Consider the following 20,452-nt stretch of genomic DNA (forward strand, 5'->3'; position numbering starts at 1 on the left):
GAGGATGGATCCTGAGAAGGTGAGAGCGGTCATGGATTGGCCAAGGCCTGAAAGTAGGAAGCAGCTTCAGAGGTTTTTGGGCTTTGCTAACTTCTATAGGAGATTCATCAGAAATTACAGCCGTATTGCTGCACCCTTAACCGCACTTACCTCCCCGGCTAGATCTTTTCTCTGGGCTTCTGAGGCTGAAGGGGCTTTTTTGGAGCTGAAGAAGAGGTTCACCTCAGCTCCTATCCTCACTCAGCCTGATTCAGCCCGGCAGTTTGTGGTTGAGGTGGATGCCTCGGACGTAGGAGTTGGTGCCGTCCTGTCCCAGCGGTCCCCAGAGGATAACAAGCTTCACCCCTGTGCCTTTTTGTCTCATCGCTTATCCCCCTCAGAGAGGAACTACTATGTCGGGAACCGGGAACTGCTGGCGGTCAAATTGGCACTCGAGGAGTGGCGACACTGGCTGGAGGGGGCAGAGCAGCCGTTCGTGGTTTGGACTGACCATAAGAACCTTGAATACATCCACGCAGCGAAGCGCCTAAACCCTCGTCAAGCCAGGTGGGCCCTGTTTTTTGGTTGTTTTAATTTTGTCCTGACCTACAGGCCCGGGTCTAGAAACGTGAAGCCTGATGCACTGTCTCGAGTGTTTGAGAGGGAGGAGGCAGCTGCAGAGCCTGACACCATCGTGCCCAGGGCCTGTATTATTGGAGCAGCCACCTGGGAGATTGAGAAGGAGGTGAGGACTGCTCTGCAACACCAGCCAGACCCAGGTAATGGCCCCCCGGGCTGTCTGTTTGTACCTCTCTCTGTCAGACCATCCGTGTTACAGTGGGGCCATTCCTCCAGACTCTCGTGCCATCCAGGTGTTACCCGCACTCTGGCGTTCCTGCGCAGGCGGTTCTGGTGGCCAGACATGAGGAGTGATGTTCAGACCTTCGTTTCTGCCTGTCCCATCTGTGCCCAGAATAAGCGCTCCAACAGACCATCGCCTGGGTTCCTACAGCCGCTTCCCATACCACGTCGTCCATGGTCTCATCTGTCTCTGGATTTTGTCTCCGGACTGCCACCCTCTAGAGGTGTGACTGTTGTACTCACTGTTGTGGACCGCTTCAGTAAATTTGCCCGTTACCTGCCTCTGCCTAAACTGCCCACAGCCAAGGAAACAGCTGAGCTTCTGGTGTCTGTGGTGTCCACCGTTCATGGACTGCCCTTGGACATTGTCTCAGACAGAGGTCCACAATTCACCTCAGCCGTTTGGAAGTCTTTCTGCCGTGCCATTGGTGCCACCGTAAGCCTGACCTCAGGATTCCATCCCCAGGCTAACGGTCAAGCTGAGAGGGCTAACCAGAAGCTGGAGTCCACCCTGCGCTGTTTGGCATCCTCCAACCCTACTTCCTGGTCATCTCAACTCCCATGGGTGGAGTATGCCCACAACACCCTGCCCACATCAGCCACAGGTCTGTCACCATTTCAATGTGTTTATGGGTTTCAACCTCCACTGTTTCCCTCTCAGGAGAGGGAACTGGCAGTTCCTTCGGTCCAGGCCTACATCCGGAGGTGTCATCGGACCTGGCACTGAGCCCGAGCTGCCCTGCTGAGAACCTCAGCCCAGTATCAACGCCATGCTAACCGTCATCGCACCCCTGCCCCCACCTATTCAGTTGGGGACAAGGTATGGCTATCAACTAAAGATCTTCCATTGAAAGCTGTCAATAAGAAACTGTCACCCAGATACATTGGCCCATTTGTCATAGAGAAGATTATTACTCCTGTGACCGTCCGTCTCCAGCTGCCCCACACTCTCAGGGTCCATCCAGCCTTTCATGTTTCCCAACTCAAGCCTGTCCATATCAGTCCTCTGCTCCCTCCTCCTCCGGCCCCTCCACCTGCCCGCCTCATTGATGGCCAGCCGGCATTCACGGTGCGCCAGATTCTGGACTCCCGCCGCCGGGGTCGTGGCCTTCAGTACCTGATTGACTGGGAGGGTTATGGACCTGAGGAGCGGAGCTGGGTTCCCAAGCGGCAGATTTTGGATGCCGCTCTCGTCCAGACCTTTCACCGCGACCACCCTGAGAAGCCTGGTGGACCGCCTAGGGGCGCTCGTGGAGGAGGGGGTACTGTCACAACCCCCGGTTGTGACTTGTCTGTGGCATGCATTACTGCTGGGGGGCGTGGTCTCGGCAGCTCCAGCTTACACACCTGCAACGCATCTCATCAGTCCTGCACTCCGGTTTCTCATTCCACAATCAACACTCCTATAAAAGACCAGACCAGCCTTCCAGTCCCCGCCGGATCGTCGAAACAGTTTGTATGAGACTCACCAGCAACCTAGTAGTAACTCTGTTTTTTGTGCCTGTTCCTAACCTTGTTTTCTCTGCCTCGCCTCAGACCATCGTGCCTCAACCTGTACCCAGTCCAGCTCACCAGCCAGCCGAGAGCTCTGGATCCGAACCCGCTCCTGAATTCCCAGCTCCACCCCTTCGACCTGTTTTTCTTTGTGAAAAATCTAAATAAATCATCCATATCTCTCTGATCTCTGGTCTGCGTCTGAGTTCTGGTCAGTTCTGAAAATCCATCTGGTAACCTCAGCAGGCTGTAACTAACAACTACTGTCGTGATCAAAGATCCACACATTTCAGGAGGTGGAAACAGAACATTACTGAGAATTAATAGTTATTTTATTTCTCAAAATTGGTGTCATCTTCTTTCTGTTCACTAACCTTTACCAACCCTAAAATATCCATTTTAAAATGTCCCTGCAACAATCTCTGACTTTAAGTTACTTTACTCAAGACAGAAACTTTGGATATTCTTTTTGCCTTAATTTTATTACTTTAGCACATGTTTCCCATTAACCACTCTGATCATATTCCCTTCATTAATGCTCCGTAAAGAAGCAAAGAACAATCATCAATGACAGAAAGTATCATTGTTAGAAAACAGGTCCGCCCCTGCCTACACGCAGAACACGCACAGTGCGTAGGGCCCCGCGATCCAATAGGGGCCCCGTTTTGCACAAAGGATGCGCATATCCACAGCCGTGCGGCGCGCTACTAGATCAGCTGTCAGCGCGAGGCAGGAGAAGAGAGAGAAGAGACCTTTTTTTGTAATCTGACACCGCACGCGCGTCACTGCAATGATTGACAGCAGATGCACTGAGTCAGGAGCAAGCAAGAGGGGAAAAAAAGCAAAGGAAGAGGAAACTCGTGCTTCTCTCGAAGTTGGGTATCTGTTGAAGTTAGTGCTGGGCCGTATTAACGGCGCCGTTAACGCCGCTAATGTCCGTTAACGCTGTTAATGGTGTTAACGGCCCAGCACTAGTAAAAATCTAAAACTTTGTGGTAGAAGCAAGCACTAAACCTCCATGTACAGCTGCTGCTGCTACTCCAGAGGTAGGAGGAGAGATGCTGGCCTCCAGTCCATTTAGCACATTTAGATGTGGCTGTGGTCTGGAGATGAAAGTCATTTTCCAGCGGCCCTTACCATATATTAAATGTCTTGTTAACACCTTTGTCTGTATATACATTCACCTCTGTTGTAGGGCAGTTGTAAATTTATCAGTTGTTGGTCGTATTTTCGCCTAAAGTTTATAATCTATTTTATCACCACACAAGGATTAGGCTTATGTTATTGTAATTGGATGTAAAATGTCGCCATCTGTTGGTGAGTTTAATCTATGACAGACAGCTTTGGAGGAGATATTAGAGATAAATATTGATAGAAATGAGTGTATTTGATACTTTTGTTGACAGAAGAAACTAAATTTGAATGTAGCTACATTTTGAAATATCAGTCTGTTTGGTACTGAATTAGTATGTTTTATTAGGATTGTAGTTGTAGCCTATATAATAATAATAATGGTGATAATAATGACAATAATAGTAATAATAATATTAGTATAAGTATAGAAGCAGTAGTACTGCCAGTATTAGTGGTTGTAGTTTGCATTATAATCGATTATAGTAGATACTACTAATATAGTATACATATTAGTATTAGCAAGAACGTTTAAGTGGCCTGGCTATCATTAGCATGAACTCAGAATTGGCACAGCAGCTGTCATATGACGACCTCATTGATGACTTTGCATCCAGAAAATGCAGACGTGTGCATCTGTAAAAGGCACACATGCTTGTTTTGCACTCTTTCAGTGCCTGAAAGACTCAAGGGTCTGACTGTTAGTTTTTTGTAGACACAAGTTGAAGTTACTGTTAATTTTTAATTCTTCTTTGTTACTCAGATTTAGGCCTGAAGAAATTTTTTTGCTTAGGGCCCCATTTTGGTCAGGGGCAGCCCTGTTAGAAAAGATGAAGTTGAAATACTGGTGACACAAAACATCCATTTCTCTTACTGGTTGAAAACAGAAAGGTTGTGTTCATATCCCAATAAACATTAATGATATTGTAAAATTTAGTTTTTATTTAATTTATTTCAAGAGATTACAATTATTAAAAGACATCTAGTCCTCCAGAGGTGATCAGAATATCTCAAAATGTTACACAAATGAAAAAAACCTTGTTTTTCAGAAAACTGAAATGTAGACTTGAGTGTGATTTCAGACGCAAACAGTAAAGGCAATATTACAGGTTACTAATGTACTTGACTTAAATGATAACTATTTAAAACCACTACTGAATTAAGGATCTCGTTAAAGCTTAAAAAGTAACCTTAAAGTTAATACAACCACTTTAAAGTTGATAAGCTAAACAAATGTTATATTATATTTTTCACATTCTTAATACTGCCACTCTGATCATATTCCCTTCCTCAACACTTCATATAGAAGTAAAGAACAATCATCAATGACAGAGAGCATATGAAATGAATCATTACTCTCTGTCAGCTTCTTGCTCAGAAGGGAATATCACAACTCATCATCGTGGTTAGTGAGACCAAACTCTTTAGAAACACATTTCTCAAGTCAGAAACTATAGAAATGATCCCTGAAAGTATAGTCTTAGTTTGACTGAGGGTGAAAACTGCATCTCATTCACATGACAATCATTCTCACTGAGGGTTCCTCACTGCATTTCATAAACTTGTCATTTTTCTGTGTCTCATCCAGTTATGTGTGTTCACAGCACAGATAGCCAATCAGTGTGTGATGTTGGAGTTTAAGATCTCATCACTGTGTTTAGCAGAAGATGCACTTTGGAAATCCATCAGGTAACCTCAGCAGGCTGCAACCAACAACTACTGTCATGATCAAAGATCCACACATTTCAGGAGCTGGAGACAAAACAATTTCTCAAAATTGGTGTCATTTTTTTTCTGTTCACTGACCTTTACCAACCCTTAAATATCCATTTCAAAATTTCCCTGCAACAATCTCTGACTTTAAGTTACTTTACTCAAGACAGAAACTTTGGATATTCTTTTTGCCTTAATTTTATTACTTTAGCACATGTTTCCCATTAACCACTCTGATCATATTCCCTTCATTAATGCTCCGTAAAGAAGCAAAGAACAATCATCAATGACAGAAAGTATCATTGTTAGAAAACAGGTCCGCCCCTGCCTACACGCAGAACACGCACAGTGCGTAGGGCCCCGCGATCCAATAGGGGCCCCGTTTTGCACAAAGGATGCGCATATGCACAGCCGGGCGGCGCGCTACTAGATCAGCTGTCAGCGCGAGGCAGGAGAAGAGAGAGAAGAGACCTTTTTTTGTAATCTGACACCGCACGCGCGTCACTGCAATGATTGACAGCAGATGCACTGAGTCAGGAGCAAGCAAGAGGGGAAAAAAAGCAAAGGAAGAGGAAACTCGTGCTTCTCTCGAAGTTGGGTATCTGTTGAAGTTAGTGCTGGGCCGTATTAACGGCGCCGTTAACGCCGCTAATGTCCGTTAACGCTGTTAATGGTGTTAACGGCCCAGCACTAGTAAAAATCTAAAACTTTGTGGTAGAAGCAAGCACTAAACCTCCATGTACAGCTGCTGCTGCTACTCCAGAGGTAGGAGGAGAGATGCTGGCCTCCAGTCCATTTAGCACATTTAGATGTGGCTGTGGTCTGGAGATGAAAGTCATTTTCCAGCGGCCCTTACCATATATTAAATGTCTTGTTAACACCTTTGTCTGTATATACATTCACCTCTGTTGTAGGGCAGTTGTAAATTTATCAGTTGTTGGTCGTATTTTCGCCTAAAGTTTATAATCTATTTTATCACCACACAAGGATTAGGCTTATGTTATTGTAATTGGATGTAAAATGTCGCCATCTGTTGGTGAGTTTAATCTATGACAGACAGCTTTGGAGGAGATATTAAGAGATAAATATTGATAGAAATGAGTGTATTTGATACTTTTGTTGACAGAAGAAACTAAATTTGAATGTAGCTACATTTTGAAATATCAGTCTGTTTGGTACTGAATTAGTATGTTTTATTAGGATTGTAGTTGTAGCCTATATAATAATAATAATGGTGATAATAATGACAATAATAGTAATAATAATATTAGTATAAGTATAGAAGCAGTAGTACTGCCAGTATTAGTGGTTGTAGTTTGCATTATAATCGATTATAGTAGATACTACTAATATAGTATACATATAGTATTAGCAAGAACGTTTAAGTGGCCTGGCTATCATTAGCATGAACTCAGAATTGGCACAGCAGCTGTCATATGACGACCTCATTGATGACTTTGCATCCAGAAAATGCAGACGTGTGCATCTGTAAAAGGCACACATGCTTGTTTTGCACTCTTTCAGTGCCTGAAAGACTCAAGGGTCTGACTGTTAGTTTTTTGTAGACACAAGTTGAAGTTACTGTTAATTTTTAATTCTTCTTTGTTACTCAGATTTAGGCCTGAAGAAATTTTTTTGCTTAGGGCCCCATTTTGGTCAGGGGCAGCCCTGTTAGAAAAGATGAAGTTGAAATACTGGTGACACAAAACATCCATTTCTCTTACTGGTTGAAAACAGAAAGGTTGTGTTCATATCCCAATAAACATTAATGATATTGTAAAATTTAGTTTTTATTTAATTTATTTCAAGAGATTACAATTATTAAAAGACATCTAGTCCTCCAGAGGTGATCAGAATATCTCAAAATGTTACACAAATGAAAAAAACCTTGTTTTTCAGAAAACTGAAATGTAGACTTGAGTGTGATTTCAGACGCAAACAGTAAAGGCAATATTACAGGTTACTAATGTACTTGACTTAAATGATAACTATTTAAAACCACTACTGAATTAAGGATCTCGTTAAAGCTTAAAAAGTAACCTTAAAGTTAATACAACCACTTTAAAGTTGATAAGCTAAACAAATGTTATATTATATTTTTCACATTCTTAATACTGCCACTCTGATCATATTCCCTTCCTCAACACTTCATATAGAAGTAAAGAACAATCATCAATGACAGAGAGCATATGAACTGAATCATTACTCTCTGTCAGCTTCTTGCTCAGAAGGGAATATCACAACTCATCATCGTGGTTAGTGAGACCAAACTCTTTAGAAACACATTTCTCAAGTCAGAAACTATAGAAATGATCCCTGAAAGTATAGTCTTAGATTGACTGAGGGTGAAAACTGCATCTCATTCACATGAGAATCATTCTCACTGAGGGTTCCTCACTGCATTTCATAAACTTGTCATTTTTCTGTGTCTCATCCAGTTATGTGTGTTCACAGCACAGATAGCCAATCAGTGTGTGATGTTGGAGTTTAAGATCTCATCACTGTGTTTAGCAGAAGATGCACTTTGGAAATCCATCAGGTAACCTCAGCAGGCTGCAACCAACAACTACTGTCATGATCAAAGATCCACACATTTCAGGAGCTGGAGACAAAACAATTTCTCAAAATTGGTGTCATTTTTTTTCTGTTCACTGACCTTTACCAACCCTTAAATATCCATTTCAAAATTTCCCTGCAACAATCTCTTACTTTAAGTTACTTTCTTCAACACAAAAACTTCAGATGTTCTGCAAGTTGCACTTTATATTTCCTTTTTGCTTTAATTTTATTAATTTCACACATACAATCCATTACCACTCTGATCATACTCCCTTCATCAATGCCCCGAAAAGAAGCAAAGAACGGTCATCAATGACGGAGAGCATATGAACCGAATCATTACTCTCTGTCAGCTTCACGCTCAGAAGGGAACATCAAGACTCATCATCGTGGTTAGTGAGACCAAACTCTTTAGAAACACTTTTCTCAAGTCAGAAACTATAGAAATGATCCCTGAAAGTATAGTCTTAGTTTGACTGAGAGTGAAAACTGAATCTCATTCACAGGAAACTTACTATCACTGAGGGTTCCTTGCAGCTAATAGACTCATCCAGTTGTATTACAGCAACCAATCCCTGCATGACTCTGACATCACACTGACAGAAGGAAAAAAGCAGAAATGAGTGACGATTTTAAAAAAAGACAACAAAAGTATCAATGTTAGAAAAGATGAAGTTGAAATACTGGTGACACAAAACATCCATTTCTCTCACTGTTTGGAAACAGAAAGGTTGTGTTCATATCCCAATAAACATTAATGATATTGTAAAATTTAGTTTTTATTTAATTTCTTTCAAGCAATTACAATTACTAAAAGACATCTAGTCCTCCAGAGGTGATCGGAATATCACAAAATGTTACACAAATGAAATAAAACCTTGTTTTATAGAAAACTAAAATGTAGACTTGAGTGTGATTTCAGACGCAGTCAGTAAAGGCATTATTACTGGTTACTAATGTACTTGACTTAAATGATAACCAATTAACATATTTGATAACAACTACTGAATTAAGAATCTCTTTAAAGCTTTAAAAGTAACCTTAAAGTTAAAACAACCACTTTAAAGGTGATAAGCTAAACAAATGTATTATATTTTATAATTTCTTAATGCTGCCACTCTGATCATATTCCCTTCCTCAAGACTCCATATAGGAGTAAAGAACAATCATCAATAATAGAGAGCATATGAACTGAATCATTACTCTCTATCAGCTTCATGCTCAGAAGGGAATATCACAATTCATCATCGTGGTAAGTGATACCAAACTCTTTAGAAACACATTTCTCAAGTCAGAAACTATAGAAATGATCCCTGAAAGTATAGTCTTAGTTTGACTGAGAGTGAAAACTGCATCTCATTCACATGAGAATCATTCTCACTGAGGGTTCCTCACTGCATTTCATAAACTTGCCATTTTTCTGTGTCTCGTCAAGTTATGTGTGTTCACGGCACAGACAGCCAATCAGTGTGTGATGTTGGAGTTTAAGATCTCATCACTGTGTTTAGCAGAAGATGCACTTTGGAACCTCAGCGGGCTGCAACTAACAACTACTGTCATGATCAACGACCCACACATTTCAGGAGGTGGAAACAGAACATTACTGAGAATTAATGGTTAATTTATTGCTCAAAATTGGTGTCATCTTCTTTCTGTTCACTGACCTTTACCAACACTTAAATATCCATTTTAAAATTTCCCTGCAATAATCTCTTCCTTTGTTACTTTACTCAACACAGAAACTTTGGATAACTAGCACATCTATAGTCACATGACTTTTGCAGAAAGGACTTCCAAGTTTCAGCAAGCCATCTCTGCCATACTTACAGAAGATGAATGATTTGTGACACAGACTGTACCCTTATATATGGCACGGTGTCAGCTATTTTGGACATTGCTGGTTGCTGAACATTGTACATACATAGTCAACGTGTCATTCAGATGAAACATAAATGTGTCAGGTGTAGTCAAACTGGTCAGACTGGCCACAGCTTATATGGTCAGACTGAATGGTCAGTTCATGTCATATCAATATCTTATTAAAATGTACAGTAGACACAAAGTCCGTTAAACTGGTTTATTATGCAAACAAAAAAATGAACTGACAAGCAGTTGTTATATGAGAAACAATCAAACAACCCTAACAGAAAACTTGAGGCAAACTTGATCAAAAAAAGAGACATTCAAAAGAGACAAAGTGATTGTCAACAGGAAGGCCAAAAGAGATGTTGAAAAGTGGCAATCAAAAGAAAACATCAGAGCCTCACTCACCTTCTTTGTTGCCTCCAACCATAAAACTGAGCAGGTAAGTAAGGTGAAAACACAACCCTGTCCCATCACCGGAAGCTACATAAACCAAAGAGAAGTGTGCAGCCTAACAAAATAAACAACACCAGCAAAATACACATTTTGGCTCCTACCCTGTAATTAAAACACTTTTGATGATTGGAGGTGAAAGTTCAGCTAAACAGTGCTAATTTAGTCAATAACAACAATCAGGAAAAATATCTTTAAGACCCAAACAAAACTCATGTTAAATTAAAAGTAACCTAGATCAATCAGAATGAACAGACAAACAAACAAACAAACAATCTCTATCATCAAATAATGTTAGCTTTGTATCATTTCCTGACATCTTCTGTCCACTCTCTTGGATTCTCTCGAATTTATAAAGCCCTTCTGTGGCTATCAGTGCTATCATCTAAAAGTGTCAAAAGTAACAGTGATTAAAATGAGTCAACCTCAAGATATATTTATTACAGAGAATATGTGTTAAATTGTATGTTTGTAGAAAAGAAAATCAAAAACACTAGGTTACAGGAGAATTTAATTAAAAGTGGTAACTAAATAATGCACTTTCCCACTGATAATCATCAGTGAGGGAGTTTACAGTCACACACAGCCTATATCAAGAAAACTCAAGAAAAAAATATGGGAACTATACATTTAAGTGTTTAAATTCCAAACAAAGAATGAATAAAAAACAGAGAGTCAAAAACACTGCTTCATTCCCTCTCATTTACAAACAACTTTGACAAATTCATTTGAAACATTTTGCATGTTAAAAAAAACAAAAACACAAGAGAAAGTAAAAAAATAAAAGACATGAAACAACAACAAAAATGAAGCAATCTCAGGCTATTACCAACACATTAACTTAATTATCCTTCAACAAAAAACTGAATAGAAAGCTTTCCAATCGTTGTGGGGTTTTTGGTGTCAATTAAAATATACTTTCCATTTATATCTTATCCCACAGTCATCACAACCAATTGGTTTCTCTCCTGTGTGAACTATCATGTGTGACTTCAAACGTTTCTGCCTTGTAAATCTTTTCCCTCAATCATCACAACACTCCCCTTAGTGTATTTGCATGTGTATGTTCAAAGTTTGCTGTCGTGTAAATCTTTTCCCACAATAATTGCAACCAAATGGTTTCTGTCCTGTGTGAACTACCACGTGTCTCTTTAGATATTCCTGCCTTGTAAATCTTTTCCCACAGTCATCACAACCAAATGGTTTCTCTCCTGTGTGAACTATCATGTGTCTCTTCAGTTGATGCTGCTCAATAAATCTTCTCCCACATTCATCACAATCAAATGGTTTCTCTCCTGTGTGAACTCTCATGTGTCTCTTTAGTTCTTGCTGCCATTTAAATCTTTTCCCACAATTGTCACAGCCAAATGGTTTATCTCCTGTGTGAAGTCTCATGTGTCTCTTCAGTTCATGCTGCCGTGTAAATCTTTTCCCACAATCATCACAGCCAAATGGTTTCTGTCCTGTGTGAACCATCATGTGTAACTTCAGTTCTTGCTGCCGTGTAAATCTTTTCCCACAATCATCACAGCCAAATCGTTTCTCTCCTGTGTGAGCCTTCATGTGTGTCTTCAGATTTTTCTTCTGTTTAAATCTTGTCCCACATTCATCACAACTGAATGGTTTCTCTCCGGTGTGGATTATGGTCTGTGTGTCTGCTGTGTGCTGTACTCTCAAACATTTTTTACTGTCGGACAGTCCTTGACTACACTTAGAGAATCTTGTGGACTTTTTCACAGTGTTAGGTCTCACATCATTTACAGGAGCTTCTCCATATTTCAGAGCATTCACAGCTGACTCAGGTGAACTGGTCTCCATCCAATCACCATCACTGTCTTCAGTTTCAGATTCAGAATCTGACAAAGGGTCTTCGTAATGGATTTCAGTCTCAGAAGAGTCGGAAGTCTTTTCATCATCAGTGTTTGGTTGTGAATGACTGTCTGACTCTCTCTTCCTGGCTGGTTCTGATCCTCTACAGTCCTCTCCACCAGTTTCTGTCTTTATCTGCACAGCTGAGCTGCTGGCTGGACACTCTGCCTCTCTGTTGTCCTCCGTTTGGCTGTGATGAAGCAGTGAAGACCCACATTTCTCTTCTTCATCTTCACACTTCACAGGAACCGCAGTGAATGGAAACTTGGTGATATCGGCCTCCTCCAGAGCATGATGCTGCTCTCCCTCTGGACTATCCCAGAGTTCTTCCTGTTCCCCTTTTATCTGGAGGAGCTTTGGGTCCTCCTGGTCCCGGCTGGGGGTACAGTTAGGGAGGACATCTTTAACCAACAGCTGCTGGACATCTGCAGAGAGAACATTGTGGACAACTGTAACTTCACACTTCTAACTCAGGTATCATTACTTTATGTCTGTGATATCAGTTTATGATGGTATTAATGGTATATTCATGATTCCCTATGAAATAATAATATAATAATAAACTTTATTTGTATAGCACTTTTCTTAACAAAGTTACAAAGTGCTTTACAGGCAAGAGATAAAAACATAGTGGAAGACAGAAAAAATTACAATAAAACAACAAAGCAAAGTAAAGTGCAATGCAGACAAGTTGGAATCACAAATGTCAAAACATAGAAAGTGGCATGAGCTGGGGGAGAAAACAACAACCAAGAGATTAAGTAGTTAAAAAGGCTTAGCGATAAAAGAAAGTTTTCAGTAGGGATTTAAAAGAGGCTAGTGATGTAGCCTGTCTGACCTCAAGGGGTAGAGAGTTCCAGAGACGGGGGGCCCTAACAGCAAACGCCTGCTCACCCTTGGTCACCAGCCGGGATCTAGGGACCACCAGTAGAGCCCCATCCACAGATCTTAATGTACGCATTGGGACATAGGGGACCAGAAGATCAGAGATATAAATAGGAGCAAGGCCATTTAAAGCTTTAAACGTGAGTAAAAGAATTTTAAAATCAATTCTGAATAAAATGGGTAGCCAGCAAAGCTGCTAAAACTGGAGTTATGTGGTGATATTTTTTGGTTCCTGTTAAAATTCGGGCAGCAGCGTTCTGCACCAGTTGGAGTTTGTGGGGGGAGCTCTGACTGATTCCAGTATACAGTCCATTGCAGAAGTCCAGGCGAGAGAAGATAAAAGCATGTAAAACCTTGTGTAAGTCAGAATGTGATAAAAAAGATCTAATTTTGGAAATGTTTTTAAGCTGGAAGAAACAAGACTTTACAGTGCTTCTTACCTGTGCATCAAAACAAAGCTCAGCATCAAACATAACACCCAGGTTTTTAGCAGCCTGCTTCAGGTTAAGGGAGAGGGGAATAAGTTGGCTTTGAAGCAGGTTGGATGATTTTTTTGGACCAAAGGCAATGATGTCAGTTTTATTTTCATTGAGTTTTAAAACGTTTTGTGACATCCAGCTCTGATGAGCATGATGCCAAATAAAGAAGAAAAAAAATGGGGGAAGGGCAAGATGAGTGCACATTTCATCTGCAACTGCTCACTGAGCGCATTATAAATAAGTGAAACACAGTATTATCATTTTCCCGTACTCTCCATGACCACTTGTAACAGTTTTGAATAGGACTGCAACAATTCCTTGAGTACCTCGAGTAACTCGATTAAATAAATTATGATTGAGGATTTCTTCTGCGCCAAAGACTTGTTTAATTAAATTTAAAGCTCATGTTTCGCACGGATTCTTTTTAATGTGACACAACATGCTTACATTACAGGCTATGCTCTGTGTGTGTGTGTGTGTGTGTGTAGATATATATATATATATATATATATATATATATATATGCTATGTGTTCACTGCAAAGCGGAAGAAGATGGAAACAGGCTTTTGGTAACATGTGTTGAATGTACAGAATGGCAGAAGCTGGGACTGAAAACAGCGAAAATAAGCAAACGCAGCGAAGCGAAGCAAAAGTAATAACAGGAGGAGACAGAGGATGTTGAAGGTGCGCGATTATTGTGTGTGTACATTGCAAGATGGAGGTGGCATACCATAACAGCACAACTTCAATGCTGCAGCACCTCAAAATTGATGACATGAGCGGACGACCCAAGACAAGGCAAATTAAACATAAAATCCATGATGTGATAAACGTCACGTTCGTCCAGGTATGTTTACTTTACTTGATGATTTCCAACTTTTAACTTCTACTCCACTACATCTCAGAGGCAAATATTATACTTTTACTCCACTACAATTATTTGACAACTTACCAGTTACTTTGTAGATTTATATTATTATTACAAAACATACAGTAACCACCTCAGCACTATATATACTTCAGCTATTTGAAAATAGTCTACAAGCTCACAATGGGCAATATGACACGTTGTGAGCGTATAGATCTGCTATTAACAGATTAAGCTTACCACATGTCTATTAATTATAGTTTGCAGTATATTGGGTCCTTAAAACGTATTGTAGGATTAATACATATAGCCTTTAAAATATCTATTAAGTAATTATGTTGTTCATCTCTTTTTAAGTAAATCACCACCGCCTCTAATGGACAAGTTTCTGCAAAAAGCACCTCTCTGCACAAGCAGCTGTACTGACAGACAACTTTCTAAATATGCTGGTCACAGACATGCACCTGCTGAGCATGGTGGAGGAAGGCAGTGTTTAAGAATCTGTATTTTTTATTTTACTTTTGATGCTTAGAAAAAATAAGTTCGAAACATTTTTTATTCATTTTTATTCAATTTTGTGTCTTCAATGTTAAGTTTGAAGTAATTTTATTGGAAATTTTGACTGAAACTATTTACTACTTTGCATAATATGTATAATAAATAAATAAATGTATAATAAAATAAAAATAAATTTTTCTTAAAAAAGGAAATCCACATTGGTTGTTATTATTAAGAGATCTGTCTTGTTCTCCATTGCATATTTACAATAAGGCTTTAATTAAGCAAAGTATGTTATATCCGATTACTTGATTAATTGATGGAATATTCAATAGAATAATCGATTATCAAAATATTTGATAGCTGCAGCCCTAGTTCTGAATGTATATCTAAGACCTCAGAATATTTTTTTCTAGTTCATGTTGGGACCACAGGTATATTACAGATGGACTTTGTTTATTTGTGCACATTGGACAGGTTTGAATGTAAAAGGCGACAGCATAAAAAGGACCTTTACTCAATATTAATATAGTAAGTGGTTATAAATGTTAAGTTAATTATTAATCAGAGCTCAAAATTGATAAATGTAATAACTATGAGACTGATTTAGTAATATTGGCTATCTTTTCTCTGTTTTACAGAGTGGTGCCCCATCCGAGGGTGAATTTGAGTAAATCAAGTTGTATCATTTAAAATGAAAACAATTTTAAACCGGGAGACCAACATAAGTTGTGCTCAGCTTTGAGGCATCCCCCAGAAAAATTTTTTCCGTAAAAGCCCAAATTTGGTGGACTCTTGCACATTCCATCATCACTGATCTTAATCTTTGCATATTTTAATGAATTACTGTAAAGGAGAATAAGGGTTATGGGTTAATAATGCATACTAATTCCACTAACAACTGTTTGCACATTCTCGCTATTTCAGTAGCAATATGACTCAATAAAAACGAGAAATATTTGTTTCACTCAGCATTTTTCATAATGAAAGATGACTTATTTTACGTTGTTAAGACTGTAGTAATGTATCTAAAAAATGTGTATCTGGCCTGTATCACTGTACTTTCTGTCTTTGGAGCGTCTGCCCCTCCTCCCTTCTTTCACATGACGGTATGATCTTCCTTGCTCGTGATTGGCCGCATGTTGGCCCATCAAAATAAAGTCCTCCCCCTGAAAAATTCCTAGAGGAAACACTGCAGTAGCGCATTTAACGACACTAACGGCATTTAACGAACGTTTACTAACGTTTAAGTTAACACAGAGAGTGAGAAAAACACTGAAAGTGTACAAACCTAATCTGTTCAGTCGGACTTCAGGGTTAAACGCAGCATACAGTAGTTTGAGTCGTCGCTCGTTTTCTTTGAAGCGAGAAAGTTCCTCTTCCTGTTCTGCTTTCATCCTGTCCCTGAGGAGAATTTCGCCTTTTCCCCCTCATTTCTTTATGCAGGTCATTCTCTCCAGAGCACAGTGAGGTTCTCCTATCAGTGATGTGTCCCTCTCTGTCGATACTGAAGCGTCCAGTAATCCACGAGGATGTTTGTGAAGTGCGTACCGAGGTACCGAGGTTTTTGTTGGTGACGTAGGCTGCCGTAACCAGAGCCGTTGATGCGTTGCGACAACGGAAGTCGTAAAGTAGTAGTAGTAGTAGTAGTAGTACATTTACACTAAGTCATTTAGCAGACGCTTTTATCCAAAGTGACTTATAGAAAGAAAGGGAAACAATCAAGGTAGAGTGCGATAAGAGCCATACCAGTACCAGAGACAACTTTGTAGGCCAGCATTAGAGATTTGAATTTGATGCGGGCTGCAACAGGTGTGTGATGAGCAGCGGTGTGACATGTGAGTTTGTGTTCAAGGACTTCCCATGTGATGAAGATGTGTTCCATATCTGTGTGGACCTAATGTCAGAGCATAATCTGATACTAACAAATGATGTGTTTGAAACAGTTAACCTGTATATGCAATGAACTAGATGTAGATCCTTAACTTACCTGGGCCTGTGTCACATTTTCTATTTGTTTCATTTCAGGACAAACTGAAATTTGCGCACTGACTAAAATTTGTCATTATATTCACACATATTTTAACCTGTGATTGAGACAAATATAATTGTATCTATTTTAGAGACATTAAAGACGTATCAAATATGTTCAGTTCTTTCTAACAAAATGTAAGTACACACAAATTACTGTGTTGTTTTTACATTGACTATAAAAGAATGCAAAATTATCACGTGTTAAATTAACTTTTTATTCAATACTTAACAATCACAGCATACAAAACTGCACTTGCTTTTGATTTAAATGCATTCAACTTGCTTAAGTAGGAGCCTTAAATAATAATAATAATAATAATAATAATAAAAGGCTTATAGAAAAGTTTTTTGAACCACTTGGATGTAAAGCTTCAAGGCTTCATTTAATCAACACCAGTGTTTACTTTAATTTGACAAAAGGGTCATGTAAACAACACTGCCACTGTCACAATGAGTTCATAGTAGGTGTGTGAATGATCAACAATCGACATTATTGGCAGTGATAGAGGGCACCATGGAGGCATGGACCAGCTTTGTCTAAAAGTATAGTCTTACTTTGACTGAAGATGGAAACTGCATCTCATTCACATGAAAATCATTCTCACTGAGGGTTCCTCAATGTCATTCATGAACTTGTCAACTTTCTGTGTCCAGTTATGTGTGTTCACAGCACAGACAGCGTATCAGTGTGATGTTGGAGTTTAAGATCTCATCACTGTGTTTAGCAGAAGATGCACTTTGAAAATTCACCAGGTAACCTCAGCAGGCTGTAACTAACAACTACTGTCATGATCAAAGAACCATTTATTTCAGGAGCTGGAAACTGAACATTACTGAAAACTAATGATTAATATATTTCTCAAAAAAATTTCATTTGGTGTCATTTTCTTTCTGTTGATCAACTCTTAAATATCCATTTTAAAATTTCCCTGCAATGATCCCTACATTTAAGTTATTTTACTCAACACAGACACCTATGATATTCTGCAAGACAAACTTTAGATTTTCTATTACCTTGACTTTTATTACTTTACCTAACACCTGCTCCTGTTACCACTCTGATCATATTCCCTTCATCAATGCTCCAAAAAGAAGCAAAGAACAATCATCAATGACAGAGAGCATATGAACTGAATCATTACTCTCTGTCAGCTTCACACTCAGAAGGGAATATCACAACTCATCATCGTGGTAAGTGAGACCGAACTCTTTAGAAACACATTTCTCAAGTCAGAAACTATAGAAATGATCCCTGAAAGTATAGTCTTAGTTCAACTGAGAGTGAAAACGGCATCTCATTCACTGGAAACTTACTATCACTGAGGGTTCCTTGCTGCTAATAGACTCATCCAGTTGTGTTACAGCAACCAATCCCTGCATGACTCTGACAGCACACAGACAGAAGGAAAAAAGTAATTATGTGATGATTTAAAAAAAAAAATACAATAAAAGTTTCAATGTTAGTAAAGATGAAGTTAAAATACTGGTGATGCAAAATATTAATTTATCTCACTGTTTGGAAACAGAAAGGTTGTGTTCATGTCCCAGTAAACATTCATGATACTGTAAAATTTAGTTTTTATTTAATTTATTTCAAGAGATTACAATAGTTACTAGACATCAAGTCCTCCAGAGGTGATCATAAAATGACAAAATGTTACACAGATGAAAAAAACCTTGTTTTTCAGAAAACTAAAATGTAGACTTCAGTTTGATATCAGACGCAGTCAATAAAGGCAATATTACTGGTTACTAATGTACTTGACTTAAATGATAACCAATTAACATATTTGATAACAATTACTTAAAACCACTACTCAATTAAGGATCTAGTTAAACCTTGAAAAGTAACCTTAAAGTTAAAACAACCACTTTAAAGTTGGTAAGCTAAACAAATGTTAAAATACCTTCTAATTTTCATGTTCTTAATACTACCACTCTGATCATATTCCCTTCCTCAAGACTTCATATAGAAGTAAAGAACAATCATCAATGACAGAGAGCATACGAACTGAATCATTACTCTCTGTCAGCTTCACGCTCAGAAGGGAATATCACAACTCATCATCGTGGTTAGTGAGACCAAACTCTTTAGAAACACATTTCTCAAGTCAGAAACTATAGAAATGATCCCTGAAAGTATAGTCTTAGTTTGATTGAAGGTGAAAACTGCATCTCATTCACATGAGAATCATTCTCACTGAGGGTTCCTCACTGCATTTCATAAACTTGTCATTTTTCTGTGTCTCGTCCAGTTATGTGTGTTCACAGCACAGACAGCCAATCAGTGTGTGATGTTGGAGTTTAAGATCTCATCACTGTGTTTAGCAGAAGATGCACTTTGGAAATCCATCAGGTAACCTCAGCAGGCTGCAACCAACAACTACTGTCATGATCAAAGATCCACACATTTCAGGAGCTGGAGACAAAACATTAATTTCTCAAAATTGGTGACATTTTCTTTCTGTTCATTGACCTTTACCAACCCTTAAATATCCATTTCAAAATTTCCCTGCAACAATCTCTTACTTTAAGTTACTTTCCTCAACACAAAAATTTTGGATGTTCCACAAGTTGCACTTTAGATTTCCTATTTGCTTCAATTTTATTAATTACACACATATAATCCATTACCACTCTGATCATATTCCCTTCATCAATGCCCCAAAAAGAAGCAAAAAACAGTCATCAATGACAGAGAGCATATGAACTGAATCATTACTCTCTGACAGCTTCACGCTCAGAAGGGAATATCACGACTCATCATCGTGGTTAGTGAGACCAAACTCTTTAGAAACACATTTCTCAAGTCCGAAACTATAGAAATGATCCCTGAAAGTATAGTCTTAGTTTGACTGAGAGTGAAAACTGCATCTCATTCACAGGAAACTTACTATCACTGAGGGTTCCTCACTGCCATTCATGAACTCATCCAGTTTCTGTGTCTCCTCCAGTCATGTGTGTTCACAGCAGAGACAGCCAGTCAGTGCATGATGAAAGAGCCTTCTCAATATAAGCTGCTGCTATTTTATGTTCATTGCCAAAATGCTCCTGCAGTAATGATTCGGTCTTCATAAATCCTCTGTCCAATGACATGTGTAGGCAACTCCTTACACGTTCCCTAGGCTGTCCTCTTGTGTATTGTTCCAGGTAATAGATACAGTCTTCCAGGTTTTTGTTCTTGCTTTCAACAAGACTGTCAAAACATTTTGACACAAAAAGATCAGCATTAGCTTCAAGCATTTACCTTTCTTGTTGTTTTTCCTTAAAATATCATTGATTCCAGCTCCAGTTCCTTTTTCTTATGAGCTCTTCCTGTTCCTCCAAAGCATGCTTATTCTTATGAATTTTTTGACAAACAATAAGAGCAGCCACTTCCGCCTCAGCCTTTACACATGCAGATGCAGGACTTGAACTTTTGGAGGTTAAGCCCGAGGTCCTTTGTTTGCTTTCTCTGCTTCCAGCATTTAACACACTGTCTCCAGGTTGTACTCATTCTCTGTCAGTTGTTGCTTTGATGCTTGACTGGGAGAAGGGACTGTCTTGTTGAGCATCAGTAATATATTTTTTAATTAATTTCACATGTGCTTCCTTAGATGAAAAGAGAAAATTGTCTGCAATTACATCAACTAGCACATCTATAGTCACATGACTTTTGCAGAAAGGACGTTCTAGTTTCAGCAAGCCATTTAATGCACATTAATGCACATTTATTCCATCCAACGTCATCTCTGCCATGCTTACAGAAGATGAATGATTTGTGAC

General features: G+C 39.2%; 1 protein-coding gene and 7 non-coding genes across 8 annotated transcripts; all 8 read right to left on the reverse strand.

Moving 5' to 3' along the window:
• Positions 1-4,731: 4,731 nt before the first annotated feature.
• On the reverse strand, positions 4,732-4,947 carry LOC131980109 (small nucleolar RNA U3). Its single transcript, XR_009395187.1, has one exon. It is a non-coding gene; the product is annotated as a small nucleolar RNA U3 (small nucleolar RNA).
• Positions 4,948-7,294: 2,347 nt separating this feature from the next.
• On the reverse strand, positions 7,295-7,510 carry LOC131980120 (small nucleolar RNA U3). Its single transcript, XR_009395190.1, has one exon. It is a non-coding gene; the product is annotated as a small nucleolar RNA U3 (small nucleolar RNA).
• A 480-nt stretch (positions 7,511-7,990) lies between these two features.
• On the reverse strand, positions 7,991-8,206 carry LOC131980154 (small nucleolar RNA U3). Its single transcript, XR_009395197.1, has one exon. It is a non-coding gene; the product is annotated as a small nucleolar RNA U3 (small nucleolar RNA).
• A 644-nt stretch (positions 8,207-8,850) lies between these two features.
• On the reverse strand, positions 8,851-9,066 carry LOC131980162 (small nucleolar RNA U3). Its single transcript, XR_009395199.1, has one exon. It is a non-coding gene; the product is annotated as a small nucleolar RNA U3 (small nucleolar RNA).
• Positions 9,067-9,838: 772 nt separating this feature from the next.
• Positions 9,839-16,174, reverse strand: LOC131974344 (gastrula zinc finger protein XlCGF57.1-like). The gene is made up of 2 exons (XM_059336619.1): positions 15,945-16,174; positions 9,839-12,347 (listed from the first exon to the last, which is right to left on the reverse strand). Exons 1-2 carry the CDS (start codon positions 16,048-16,050, stop codon positions 11,098-11,100), a joined length of 1,356 nt encoding a protein of 451 aa, XP_059192602.1. The 5' UTR covers positions 16,051-16,174; the 3' UTR covers positions 9,839-11,097.
• A 1,565-nt stretch (positions 16,175-17,739) lies between these two features.
• On the reverse strand, positions 17,740-17,955 carry LOC131980135 (small nucleolar RNA U3). The gene has a single exon (XR_009395193.1). It is a non-coding gene; the product is annotated as a small nucleolar RNA U3 (small nucleolar RNA).
• Positions 17,956-18,620: 665 nt separating this feature from the next.
• Positions 18,621-18,836, reverse strand: LOC131980114 (small nucleolar RNA U3). Its single transcript, XR_009395188.1, has one exon. It is a non-coding gene; the product is annotated as a small nucleolar RNA U3 (small nucleolar RNA).
• A 483-nt stretch (positions 18,837-19,319) lies between these two features.
• On the reverse strand, positions 19,320-19,535 carry LOC131980141 (small nucleolar RNA U3). Its single transcript, XR_009395194.1, has one exon. It is a non-coding gene; the product is annotated as a small nucleolar RNA U3 (small nucleolar RNA).
• Positions 19,536-20,452: the final 917 nt, after the last annotated feature.

The sequence above is a fragment of the Centropristis striata genome, chromosome 1, assembly GCF_030273125.1.
Source record: "Centropristis striata isolate RG_2023a ecotype Rhode Island chromosome 1, C.striata_1.0, whole genome shotgun sequence".
Taxonomy (NCBI): Eukaryota; Metazoa; Chordata; class Actinopteri; order Perciformes; family Serranidae; genus Centropristis; species Centropristis striata.